Consider the following 13,752-nt stretch of genomic DNA (forward strand, 5'->3'; position numbering starts at 1 on the left):
GTGAATGAAAAATGTCAGATGCAAAGGTGGCCAAAAAGAGCAAAGGTCCGTCCTTTTCTATTTTGCTGCCTCCAAACCTTCAGCCTGTCCCAGGACAAGTCAAATGCATCCTTCCCAAAGCCTGCCAGCATTGCCATTGCTGTCCATGCAGTGTGACACCTCTGGGGTGCTCTGCAGATCACCAGGGCTCCTCCTCACTGCTGGGTCTTGCTCTGAAAGCCAAGACATCTGTGAAAGGCAGATCCTGGGTGGTTGGAAGTTAATTGGAAGGTCTAGCTTGCAAATCAAACCAGAGGGAGATGGTTTTGCAGGAACCAGGAGCCAGAAACTCGGCTCGTGTTGAAGATGAAGGGTGCCCGGGGCTCGTGTGAGTTCCTGGCTGTGCCCCAGGAGCGAGGGGTCACCCAAGGTGAATCATCTGGGGCTGCTTCCCCAGCTGTAAAGCAGGATAATTCTGTTTTCACCTCAGTTTGTCTTCTCTGTTTAGATTTCAAGCTCCTCAGGGCTGTGTCTGATACATGTATGTACAGTTCCTAGCTTAATAGAGTCATGATCCAAACTGAAGCCTCCAGGCACTCCTGGATATTATATCATTGCTAATTTCACAAGCGGTTGCAATCAAATTCCTGTATAGGGTAAAAAAAAAAAACAAAAAAAAAAAAAAAAAAAAAACCTGAAAAATCCCAGAAAGGAATAAAGCAAGCTATTAAAAACTAAGGAACGTTTTTGCTGAAGTGGAAATAATGGTACTTTGTCCCAAAATGTATAAAATATGTATTGCAATTAAATTCTCTATTGGCAAATTGCTCTACAATTAAAAAACACAGAAGCTTGAGTGAGGCAATTAGAATAATAGTAGAGTGTTAATTATAGCTTGATGGATTCTGCATGCTGTCAGCAATTACCTTCCAAGTGTGCACTTCTGAACCAACTCCAAATCCACAAAAAGACACCGGCAGAATTAGAAGTATCTTCCGTGTTGGCATGCCTCTGCCCTTTTAAAATTTGTTTTCATAAATACTTTTATAAGCTATTTAATTAGATTTAATGAGGTTTGAAGAAGAAACATCCTCCGTGCTGCACACAGACTCCAGCACAGGCATTGACTTGGGGATGAGGGAGAGCACAACTGAGAAGAGCCTTATTTCCTTCCAGCTGCCCTTACTGTCTGTAAGGGATATCTTGTGCACATCTGAGGTGGTTGGACCCAGGTTCCAGCAGAGTTGCTTCTAGCTTTCTGTTTTATTAAGGTTATCTGAAGCTTTTGGATCTCTCCCTCTCCATGAGAAACCCCATACTTACCCCTTTGCCCTAATATTGAAAAATACTGACATGAATGAAATTAATTGAAAAGCCTAGTTGTCAAATCTGAAAACACTTTAAAAGAAGCAAAAGGTCTCTTTATTCCTATGATACCATCCCTAGTGAGCAGGAGAAATCCTCTCCATAAAAGTGCTTTTGGGTCCAGCAGAAGACTTGACTGCTGTCTGTGTCAGGCAGCTGGCTGAGACGCTAAAAAGTCCCTGTGCATTGTGTCAAATAAAATTCATGGCTCCACTGACCAATTTGTAAGAAATCTGAAAGAAAAGGAGAATAGGCAGGGGGTGAGAATGTCCTCACCCAGAGTGACAGCTTCCCAAAAATGTGTCCCCTCTCACACCTTCCCTCAAGGCAGCATTTCATCACCGTGATCACTGATGCTGATGGTCCAGAAAGACCTTGCAAGATTTTTGCTCAGGGACTACGGGCAGGAATGCTGAAGCCCAGGCACTCAAAAGCCAAATTGGTCATCTCTCTAAAGGCTGGCTTGTCACCTGCCTTCCTCTTCTGTCAGTTGCTGATAATGCTCCAGTGTGCTGCCTTTTCTTGCTGCTGGTTCTTACTGATGGGTATGGAGAGCAGATGTGCCCTCATCCTACTCACGGAGCTGCCAAAACTCCACGTCCTGCATGGAGAGGAGGCTTTGATAGGGGACTTTGACAACCTGTGGGCCAAATGGAGTTTATTTGGTTGGGCTTAGCAGCAAATTCACCATCATACCTGTTTATTTTGCTCAGCTGAACCTACCCTCTGGGCAACACCAAACCAGCTTTTATGCCTTCCATGAGTTTGTACAGCCTTGATCCCACTCTGAACTGCCATTGCCCTTGTGCAGCCTGGTTTTTTTGGAAAGAGATGTATATGATGAGCAGCATGACTGGAGCAGCCTGCAGTGCAATGCCCCGTTCTGTTACGGGCAGGAAATCCTGCTCTGTCCCTGCACACAGGAGGAATCTGCAACAGAAGGTTGCAAATTTAATTAAAGGTAGTAAAAGCAGGATTCACCTGTGATGTGTGTTTTTCTCTCTAAAATATCCCTTTTCTCCCCACGTGTCACAGACATATTTTATGAAAAATCCTTTTGCTAGGATTTTTTCTTGTGAGAAGCTTCAGCTTCTCCATGTTTTGCTGTTTTGAAATGTGATTTGGAGAATTATTTATTCAGCATGTGAAATTATTTTTACTTGATGACCAATGACCGCCACTGTGTTGAGGCTGCGAGCAGCCACAAGATTTTATCATCATTCCATCCCTTTTCTTTCTAGCTTTCTGATGAGTCCTTTTGCTCTATTCTTTTTAGGATAGTTTTAGTATAGCTATAATATATATATAATATAGTATAGTATATATTCTATACTATAGAATGTACTATATATTATATAGTATATATAATACATTATATAGTATATATAAACTATATAATATATTATGTAGTGCATATAATAGAATATAATGTATATAATAAATATAAATATATTATACATATATACTATATTATATATAGTATATAATATATTATATAATTATATATTATATATACTGTATATAATATAATGTAATTAATATAATAATCAGCCTTCTGAAACATGGAGTCAAGATTCTCATCTCTTCCCTCATCCTGGGACCCTCGAACACCCACACCCACGTAACTCCTGCCGTAAGGGGTTAAATCACTCTCCCGCCCTCCGTGGGTGCGCTGAGCACTCCAAGAGCTTCCTTCCCTAACTGCTGTGCTCGGCCGCATCCAAACTCGACCCGAGCGGCTCGGGTGCCGTCGGGTGAGCTCGGAGCAGCCTCTCGGAGCGGTCCCCGGGCGCACGGATGCTCCAGAAGGAGCCGCGCCCGCGGCGCTCCCGTGAGCCCGGCTGGGACCTGCTCCGGGCTGGCTGCCCCCTCCACCGGCCCCGTGCAGCCAGCCCCACGGCCGCTCCGTGCCGTCCGGAGAAGGACAGCCCGGGGTGCAGGGACGCCCCCAGGCCCCGGTGTTCCCGCAGCTGTCGGGATTTAGGGGAGGCAGGGTTTGGGAGCGCGGGGACGAGCGCCGGGCGCGGCCCCTTTAAGAGGGGCAGCGCGGGGGGGCGGCGGCGCCCGCGTTCACACCTGGAGTGGGAAACGGGGGCGGGCCCCTGCGCTCGTGATTGACGGGCCGCAGCCACCAATGGAGCGGCGCGGCGCCGCGGCGGGGGGGGCTCCCGGCCAATGGCGGCGCGGAGGGGGCCGCCCGGCAGCCAATGGGCGGGCGCGCGGGGGGCGGCGCGGCTACATGTTGCGGTGTCGCCAACGTGGGTCCGCGGCGAGCGGCGCTCGGGCCGGGCGGCAGCGGCGGCGGCTCCGAGCCCGCGGGAGCGCACCGGGACCGGCCGGCGCCCGCCGAGCCCGAACCGTGCGGCGCAGAGCGGCAGGAGGAGCAGCAGCGGCAGGAGGCGCTTCCCGCGGCGGGGACGCGGACTCGACTCGCCCGGCTTTGCCCGGTGGATGCCGGTGCCGTAGCGCCCCGCGGGGCCGGCGGCCGAGGCGATGCTGCGGGCGGCGGAGCGGCGCTGAGCGCCCGCGGCGTGAGCGCTCCTGCCGCCTCCTCCCGCCGCGGACGTTCCCCGGTGCCGGATACAAAATGGCGCTGCCGTCACGGGCGGCGGCGGCGCTGCTGCTGCTGGGGCTGCTGCGCTCGGCCGCCGGCGGCTGCCCCGCGGGCTGCGCCTGCGGCGGGGACACGCTGAGCTGCGGCGGGCTGGCACTGCCCGCCCTGCCCCGGGACCTGCCCCGCTGGCCGCGGCACGTGTGAGTACCGGGGGGACCCGCGGGAACCGGCCGGGGGGCGAGGCGCGGGGCTTCGGGCAGCCAAAGCGCCGCGGTTTGGCTTGTTGTCAAGGAGAGCTTTAAACAAAAATCCCCGCGAAACTCCGGGTTGTTTATTGAAGCGAAGCAGGCGCTGCGCGGTGCGGAACTCGTGCCGTGAGGCGCTGTCCCCTGTGGCACGCACCGATGGGGGGATGGAGGCGGCGGGAGCGATGCTGCTCCCCGGTGACAAGCTGCGGCTCGGGGCTCCTCGGACCCTTGCGGGGCTGGCCTCCGGGTGTCCCGGGAGCGGGTTTGGTCTCTTAGCCGTGGCATCTGCTGGAGATAACGGCCAGCTTGGGCTTCCGAATCCTTATTAGGGCATCGTCCGTCCATCCATCTGTCCGTCCGTCCGCGCCGGGGCTGCGGAGCGGGGCGCGCCCGAATCCGGACCCCAGCGCCGCGCCCGCTCTGCTGGCTTTTAATGCTGCCGGCCTTTTTAGGCTGTGAAATTGGGGAGAGAAAGGCAGTCGAGGGCTTCTGGGGAGTTTCGGTAAAATCCAGGTGTTTTCCAGCCGAGGCTGGCTGCGCTCCCGCGGCGCTCGCTGTGTAGCGCAGGCATTAAGCTGCGGTGTATCGCATGTCCTGGGTGGCAGCTGAGCTCAAAACCCCGCACCTGGTGGTTCCTGCAGCCCCGTGGGATGTTTTTTTTTAATCCCTGGAAGGGTGTTTTAAAGTGCTCAGGTTCGTGGTCAAGCGCAGGACGGTGTCTCTGCCATTTCCCGGGTCCGCTCCCGGTGTGTGACCGTGGAAGCCGAAATAAAACATCAGACACTTGATGCTCAGGAGATTCGGGGGGGAATGTGTGCTCAGCATTGACATTTCGAGTGATTTAACAGTCCAGGAGGACAGAGAGTATCTGTGTGTGCTCACAAACTTGTAAAAATAAGTGCCCAGAACTGTTAGTTAACTTCGGAAAATCAGTATCCAGAAAAGGAGAGGGAAACAGCGCTTCTCTTGCGGGGCCTTTCTGCCGTTTGAACAGATTCATAAATTATCGAATCTCTGAAACCCCTGGTTGTAATAGATACTCCTCGGCCCGGCCAGGAGAGAGGACGGTCACTGAAGTGTTGCTGGAGATCATCCAGCTCCTTATTGAAAAGAATTATTAGAGGTTTGTCGGGTTCTCCTGGTGGTATTCACTTTTAGCTGCAGAAATGCCTTGTTTTACATTAAATTATCGTGTCTCATTGAGAGGAACGTGTGGCCTGTGCATTAAAGCCCTGACTCATCCCGTTCACCTGTTGCTCTGAAGGATCTTTCCCTCACCTTTCAGAGCAAGCTTTTAATAATTCCAGCATTCCCGTGCGCCTCTTAAAATAGGACAGTGTATCTTTGTTTGGGCAGGGAAGCGCGTTAATAACCCAGACAGAACAAATTTATTGTAATGTGTTTTTTTCCGGAGTGCTAATACCCAGGAGTGTCTTTTTCAAATGGAGCAGGTTTTGGAGTGTCTTGTGTTTAGTTCAAATTTTATTGGTGAAGTAAGCACGTATAAATCTTCTGCTGTGGACCCGTGGGTTGTTGATCTTTTAGTCATGTAGAATACAGTTTGTAACTTTGTATATTACAAACTAACCAAGAGTTGGTTAAATGATGCCTACTGTATTTGAAAATGCAACATTAAGGCTTTTTTCCTCTCCATAGCTAGTGTAACAAGAAGACATTGAAACTATTGCAAGTACTTTTGTTTTTAGAGTAATACTGTTTCTAATCATTAAAAATTAGTTAAAATAACCTTTTTCAGTTTAGAAGCACAAGGATGAAGCATGTTTTTCAGGCTTAGTGGGATCGTAAATGTTCATTTTTTGTGCAGAGAGTTGAGCATTAAACCAGTTCTTCACTGGTTTAATGCTCTCCATAAAAGCACCATGCACTAGCGAAAAGTTACCTCCGTGCAAGTATCTGTGCGGAGAGTTGATAACTCACTTCTTCACTGGTTTAATGCTCTCTATAAAAGCACCATGCACTAGCGAAAAGTTACCTCCGTGCAAGTATCTCTGTTTCTTTTTCTATTTTGTATTTTTTTTAACGTGCCCTTTTAAAGAAAAAGAAGGCAAATGTGAATGTCTGCAGTGGTCCATGGCTGGTGCGGGAGCGCAGCCCAGGGGGTGCGGGTTCTCCAGCCATAAATTGGGGAGAGCCAGGCGATGCTGGAGCTGCGCATCCCTCACCTCGGTCCTGCTGGGCAGGCTGGCTCCCGCCGGAGGTGTTTGCTCCCCGCGGTGATAAGCTCGGGCATGTTCGATCGCTAATAGGAGACGAGATAAAATCCAGTTTCCAGTGACTCTGGTGGCAGTGCTTTAACTTCATTAAGGCTCTATTGAACAGCCCCTCCTTAGCAGTTTATCTTTATTCCTAACGAGTGCCACAATGCTGAGGCAGTGCTTGGAGTCGGTTTTCAGTGTGTTGGAGATAAAGCTTTTGTTTGTCGGCTTGGAAATGCGGCTCGGCAGCCGGGGAGGGTTCTGGAACAGACTTAATCACGCCGCGTATTTTGTCAACAGGACTATCAGTACCGAGGAAAAGCACTGTGGCTTTTCGAAACTATTGTTATTTCTCTGCTGGCAGCAGAGCTCGGAGTTGTAATTTTTCTCCCAGGCTTTCAGAAGGAATAGCTGATACGCAGAGGGGCTGCAGTCGCTCACATTTTGTGTAGTGTGGCATGGATGTTTTTCAGGGTTGTTTTTGTTGTTTTTTTTTTGTTAAAAGCAACAGGCAGCTCAGCACTGTGTACCAGTTATATAAGTGTTCTTGACTTGCTGCACAGGGCACGTTGCAACACTGCCATGACACATCCCGTCCTTGCACCAGCACCCAGCTGCAGCTGGGGAGGGTTCCTGATCCTGGGAAGGATTCCTCATCCTGGGAAGGGTGCACAGAGCTCCTGTGCATTGCCTCCCTTTGGAGGTGCTTCGTGTCTTGTGGTGTTTAAGTCTGAAGTTTGTTTTTACACTAGTGTTATGCGTGGCGTAAAGTTTAGGGCTAAGCTTAAGTACAGAACACTTCGTGCCCCAAAAAAGCCAGGGCTCCAGCAGTGTTGGTGATGTGGCACATCCCCTGCATCCTCTGCTTCTGTCTCTCCATGCATCTTGATTTTTGAGGAACGCAGAAGAGATATTTTCTTTAGGCGTCATGTATGATGGAGGTTTTTTTCCTTTTCTATTTAGGGATGAAGCAACAGTATTTTAGGTACAGCTTTTGGTGAGAAGATTTAGGGACAGTGAGGCTATGGTTGCATAGTTAATTCATTGCTAGCATGGTCTGCAACAAAAAAAAAAAAGTTATTTTAAATGGAAGTATGTGCATTTTTGACCCAAATGAGTAGGAGATATTTTGGGGGATATTGACCATCTGTGCATGGACCCTTCTGCCTCTGGGTCAGTGTGCATGTGCCTGGCATGTCTGGGAAAAGGCAGCATCCCCAAGTACCCAGGAGAGCTGGGCTAAGGGCTGCTCTCTGTTTCCCAGGAAGGCTCCAGGCTTTGGCTGTATGGATAAGTTGCCCCGAGGCAGCAGCTGCATGCGTGTTGGCTCTTTGCACGGTGCTGCTGCTCTCTGGAGAGACCAGGGCAAAGTGTCTGAATGCTTTTTAAAGCCCTGTGGGTGCCTGTCAGTGGTTTTAGCGTCTGGAAGTGCATTTGAACGAGGAGTCAGGAGCAGGCTCTTTTTGGGCTCAAGTGCATACACACAAAGATTTTGGTCAATGAAATTTAATGTTTGTGCTCAAAATTACCTGTAAATTTCTTGCTGAACTGGGGTTTTCACGTGTCAGGTCCTGTATCTGTGCTTTCACATGTTAGGGTAGTCTTTGCTTGCTTGGTAAGGGGCTCTGCTGATGCTGGTTTATGGGATTTTTTGGGAGAAGGGCATTACTTGCTCTGGGGCTCTGGAGGGAGAGGAGGAGGTGGTGTGGGGGACTCTCCTGCTGGGAGTGGGGAGTGCTGCTGGCAGTGCCTCTCCTGCATGTCCCGCTTCCAGGCCCGCTGAAATAATGGAACAAAGATTAAGTAATGGTCACGGCGGGCTCCTGGCCCCGCGCAGCTGTGGAGCTCAGCCGTGCCCGGGGGCTGCAAGGATGGCTTGGCAGAGGGATGTCCTTGCTGCAGGTGGCCGGTCCCTCTCCCTCCTCCTGGGGCAACACTGGAAACCCAAACACTGGCCAGCGGCTCCGTGCTGGGTGGTGCTCCAAGGAGGTTTTCCTGCTCAGGTGGGACAGTGCTGGGAGCTTGCAGTGACACAGGGATCTGGTGTTTCCCGGAGCGCTGTCCTTGGCAGTGGCCCTGCTCCGGGCAGTCCCCAGGGCTGCAGGAGGGCTCTGCGCCCTGCGGGATGGCAGTGCCTGCCCTGCTGGGGAACAGCAGAGCCCCTCCTCGCAAAGCTGTGCCTCTCCGGGCCGGCTGCTTGAGCACAAATAAATACATGTGCTTGCGAGTAAATCCACCCTTCCTGTGCGAACATGTGTCGGTGGATTCGCTGACCACCCTCAGCACGCCGCAGTATTTATTTATCAGTTCCTACAGCAGGGCAGCAGTTAACAGCAAGCCCTCTGCATCTGCTGTCTGAGCTCCTCATCTTCATCCCACACTGAGCCACAGCCGGGGCAAAATTTGCCTCATCGGACTAGGATTAAAAGTAAATATGAGACTGATAATAAAGAAAAAAAAATACCCCCACTTTAGAAGCCATTCTGGCTTTCTCAGAAGTCCCTGGCTTCTAGTGAAAAGCTCCAGGACCTCCTCTGCATATTTCTCTCTCTTTTGAGAAACTTCACGGCATTTAATCACTTTGAGACTTTTCCTCTCTGCAGCGACTGCAATTTGAAACGCAGGAGTCCCATACAAAAGAAGCAAGTGCTCAATGGGCTGTGTTAATATTCAGTGCCATTTACAATGGGTGCAGTTTGAAAAGGGGAGAATGGATGGTCTGGGAGCTGGGGGAGGAGGAGCTGCAGAGGGAAAATTCCCAGGACAGGGGAAGCAGCGTCTCAGTAGGCAGTAGGGGAAAAAAAAAACCACCAAAAAAACAAAACCAAAAAACGAACACACCATCAAGTGTTCTCTAGAAAAATCAACTATTATGTGTTAGGTACAGCTTAATATTTTTTTTCTCTTTGCTTGTGCAAAGTGCTCTACAGTCTTTTGGATGTAAAGTTTGGGGGTGGCTGAGCTTTGCAGGATTTCCTGCCTGGTATTTAAGAAGCAAATGTGAGGTTGATTGTCTTATCCCTTTGCTTGTTGGTATCAAGAACCTAAAAGTGGTAAACTAATACATTTGGGACCCTAGACACTTCAACAAAGCACTTCAGGTACTTAAACACTTCCTCGAGCATGGGTGAGCTTTCACTTCCCTGCTTAAGCTGCTGCTGGGGTCCTGTCTCTGATGGGGATTTAGGCAGATGTAGAAGCGCTTGGAAGTGGGATTTATTTGGTGTGTGAGCCTCACCTGGTGCAGGGAAGTCGGAGAGCACTGGAAGGATGGTCCCAGACTGCAGCTTCAGGAGAGCCTGCTGGAAGGGCTCAAGGTGGTTTCATGTTGAGGCAAATCCCCCAAGAACTGTCCCTGAAATCCCCTTCTGGCTGTGCTTGCACCTGGGCTCATGAATATACCAGCATCTCCCACCGGTCTGCAGGGCAGCTGGGAATTGCCGAGTGCCACCCTGGGCATGCCCAAGCAGTGCCTGCCTTTGGCTTTCAGCGCTTTGATCCATCCAAGAAGGGCTCAGGTTTTGTCTTGACGTTTGAGTGGCTTCAAATTGGGATGATGGCTCTCATTCCTCAGTAGCCAGCTCTGCTCGGGATTTGTGTATTGGCCCTGACTGGTATGCTAGCCGCACCCAGAAACTCTCAATTAGGGCTGCAGGGCTTTTAATTGATCTCGTTGGCTGCCCTGCCAGACACCTTGGATTGAGTTAGCTCAGCTCATCAGCTTTTAACACAATCATTTTGTGCTGCTAACCTAATCACCCAGTGTGACTCCCTTGTCTTGCAGTGTGGAGCTGGATGGGGTCATGTGGATGAATGCAGCAGAGATAATTTGGACTAATGTTGCTTGGGAGAGCCATCTGTGGAAAATCCAGGCTTCAGGTTGATCAGCTCTGCAGGACCTGGGCTGAGCAGGAATTAGCACCTCATGCAGGGTGAGGGGAATGATGAATGAAACAAAGGGTTTCTTCCTGCACACCCTGAAAAAATAGCTGTTTCCTGGTACGTCCAGCTATTAAACGATGTACTACGATATTTTTTTTTGTTTCCTAGCATGGATAGAGGCCTAAGTCAAGGACCAGGGTGCCGTTGTGCTAATGCACCACATGAAATACCTATTATTGTTATAGCTGAGTCATCCATTAATAGTTAACCAAGTCCTGTGTGCAGCCCAAGTCCTACAGCCCCAGCCTCCTCTGGCTTCAGAGCAGGACCACAACACATGTCATATGTTACACTCCCTCATTATGCTTTCAGCACGCTGTCTCTCAGGCCACAACCATATAATTTTGGAGATGTCTAGAAGCAGGCCCTGCTATTTTGGGGACACCTCTCAAGCCCTGATGACGTGTCACATCCAATTCCAGGAGCAGGGTTCACTTCCACGTGGTTCCATTTTCAGTTTGAGTAAGAACTGAAGGACAGGCTTCAAACTGCAGCCATCTGTGTAGCTTTTATTAACCATGCTGGATGTGCAGACAGAATGGTTGGTTATTTGCACCTGCCATGGCAGTTTTGTAACTTCCCACAGTGGCTCTGTGTGGATTTCAGGAGGAAAAGTACAGGAGACTTAACGATTGAACAATTTGATATAGAGCTACAGATTCTTAAAATGTTATACAGAAGTCACATTTGAAAATGCATTATCTGCTTAAAGCTTTGTTCTGGAGGTAAAAGTTTTATATGCAAGAGAATTTGTCTTTTTTTTTTTTTTCCTTCCAGGGTGGGAGGCAGGATTTGGGTAGTGTTGATATTACTGCTCATAGTGGGGCAGTAACTTGTGTGAATTTTCCTTTGGGGTCTTCTCTTGGACCTGTTGGGGCAGTCTCATTATTTTTTGAACTTAGCAGAGGTTCAGTCTTAAATGTAATTCTTATAAATCCTACTCAACTTTACTTGATTGCATACTGCAAAAGTTTCCCCTTTGAAGGTGCCTGTTTTTAGAGGAATCCTTTTGGATTAGAGAACACACCCTCCTGAGTTCTGTGGCAATTTGGCTGTGAAATCTTGAACTGAAATGCTTTTCCTAGACCTCCTCCTCCAATTTTTAAGTTTTTTTTTTTTTTTTTTTTTTTTTTCCTAGACCACCTCCTCCAATTTTTAGGTGGTTTTGTGTGGTGTTTTTTTTTTTTTTTTTTTTTTTTTTTTTTCCCCTATAGGAAGGCAGGCAAACCAGGTGCAAGGAGGAAATGAGAAATTCAGAATGCCAAGTCTGGGCAATGCTGCTTTCCCACTTGCCCACACACAGGGACAGGGATTCATCCTCACCACTGAGATGTTTCTCTGGTTGACCAAAGCCTGTGATTTTGGGATGGGCACTTTCCAGCACAGAACCCTGTTGTCTTTCATGCTGTGAATGCTCCTCTGCTCTGGAGAGTTTACCATCAACACCAGCTACTCACAAGCCTCTCTCCAAAACACTGACCTGCAGATTCCAAATACACTTTGCCTAGCTGGTGTTCAGGCTGCTTTATAACTTCACTTATAGTGTGTTTTAGCCTGCTGCATGCCAATATAAACACACATTTTCTGTGTGATCTGTCATCTAAAAAATACTCCTAAGAAGTGCTGGCTGTCCAGCAGGGCAGGACGTGCAGCCTGTGTGGCAGTGCTGGGCTGCTCCCCAGTGCAGATGGGGACTGAGGCTGCACTGGTGGAGGATATTCAGTCGGAGGTGACAGGTTTGGTGATGTTGATTTGTAGCTGTGTTTATGGATGCAGTGCTGGAGGTGTCCTGTGTGTGTAGGTGCTCTGCTGGGCTGTGGTGATGTGGGTCTGTGTCTGTGTAGGAGTGGGATGGGGGCAGATTTGGGGAGGGAGCTGCTGGTCTATGGATTGTGTCCTGGGTAATAAAACAGCAATTGTAGGAAATGGCCTGGCTGGAGGCCCTGTGAAAAATTGCCCCCTAAATGTGTTCCAGTTGTCCAAACACTGGTGCCTCTCCTCCTGTGCTGTGTGCAGGGGGAGCCTGGGGCTCTGCTGCTGCCTGGGGAGCAGCCCCAGGCACCCTTTGCTGCCTTTTTGCTGTGGCTCTGCCATCCACCCAGGTTTCAGAGCTGTGGAAAAGTACCAGAAACAGTCCTTTAGCATGGATTTTAAAAATGTCCTCTAGCAGTCTGGACAGGATGAGCTCTTCTGCAGCAGTCCATGGGCAGGCAGCCTGAATTTGGCTGTTTCCAGCACAAGATGCTTGCTTTGAGATGGAGGTGCATGGAGCCATGGGATTTTTTTCTTCCTCTCTCAGGAGACTCTGCAGCCTCAGGGGAATGAGAGGATGGAGGGATATGGCAGGGATGTGTCCATGGCCTATGTTGGCAGTGACCCCTCTGTCCCTTGCAAAGGGTGAGGAGGTCTGTACTGATCCTGGATGTTCCACTTCTCTCATGCCCAGTTATTTCACTGCTCACCCACCTGCCTGGAGGTGGCAGAGGCCTGGGCAGAAATGCCAGGTGCTGTGACACAGGGCAGCTGGCTGCCTGTGGTCTGGCCTTGCTGGGAGCCAGGAGAGCATCCCAGGCTCTGTTTGTCCATGTAACTCACTGTAAACCTTTGTCCCCTCCTGAACTGCAGCAGAGTCACATCCACGCTTGTATTTCATTTGTTTTGGCAATATGGGGAGACTTCTCCTGTTTTAAGAGATATAAACAAACCATGTGATGTTTTATTTTGAAAGGTGTCATAATAGTTTGTGCTTTTTCTTTGCTAAGTGTATTTTTGTGCTGTTCCTGTCTGTTGGTCTATAAACAACTCTGTTCATTCTTCTTCCTCCTTAAACAAGTAATCTAAGTCAGAATTCCTGGCTTTCAAGCAAGCACCTTTGGATTCTTTTGGAGTGCATGCATTTAGCGTACAAATCAGTAAATAAAAGATAGTTTGGTTTTTTTAGACTTCTCTGAATTGGAAGGATTTGTGAGAGTTGTTCCATCTTTGTTTCACATGGTTGTAAACCTCTTGTGTATCTCCTCTCCCACTTTCCAACCTTTGTTACTGAGGTGGCGACCACCCAAAAGCTGTTGAGGTTGATTGAATTAAGGGGTTTGAATGACTGTTCATAAGTAAACTTTTTCTGTTACAGTAGGTTAGAAAATAATGTTGGAATGGGTACCTAGGCAAACTCCACCTTTGCTGTGTGAATGGACAAGGAGAAGTTCTCTGGTTTGGGGGAGGTCTGCAGAGCTGAGGCTTCACCCTGATTTCTGAGCACTTTTATCCAGAGTTGTCACCTCTTTTGCCTGCTGGACAAGGAGCTGGCAGCCCATCCCTCCATCCCACAGGGATGCAGTGGGACTCCTTCAGCTCCTGCAGTTTTCAGTTTTCCTGCTGTTGATCTCTGTGAGGCTGAGTCCAGCTCCCCAGTGAAGGTGCTTGGCTTCTGGCTCCTTGGTGAGCTGGA

The 13,752-nt window shown here is 49.3% G+C and overlaps 1 protein-coding gene across 1 annotated transcript in view; it reads left to right on the forward strand.

Annotated features, from left to right (window-relative positions):
* The first annotated feature begins 3,478 nt into the window (after window positions 1-3,478).
* Window positions 3,479-13,752, forward strand: part of LRIG1 (leucine rich repeats and immunoglobulin like domains 1) — a 90,012-nt gene continuing 79,738 nt past the window's right edge. The window contains exon 1 of the mRNA XM_041425896.1: window positions 3,479-4,098. Within this exon, the coding sequence (XP_041281830.1) occupies window positions 3,479-4,098 (620 nt within the window). The remainder of the gene's footprint in view (window positions 4,099-13,752) is intronic.

Source organism: Onychostruthus taczanowskii, unplaced genomic scaffold (assembly GCF_017590055.1).
Source record: "Onychostruthus taczanowskii isolate IOZ18803 unplaced genomic scaffold, ASM1759005v1 scaffold9, whole genome shotgun sequence".
Classification (NCBI taxonomy): Eukaryota; Metazoa; Chordata; class Aves; order Passeriformes; family Passeridae; genus Onychostruthus; species Onychostruthus taczanowskii.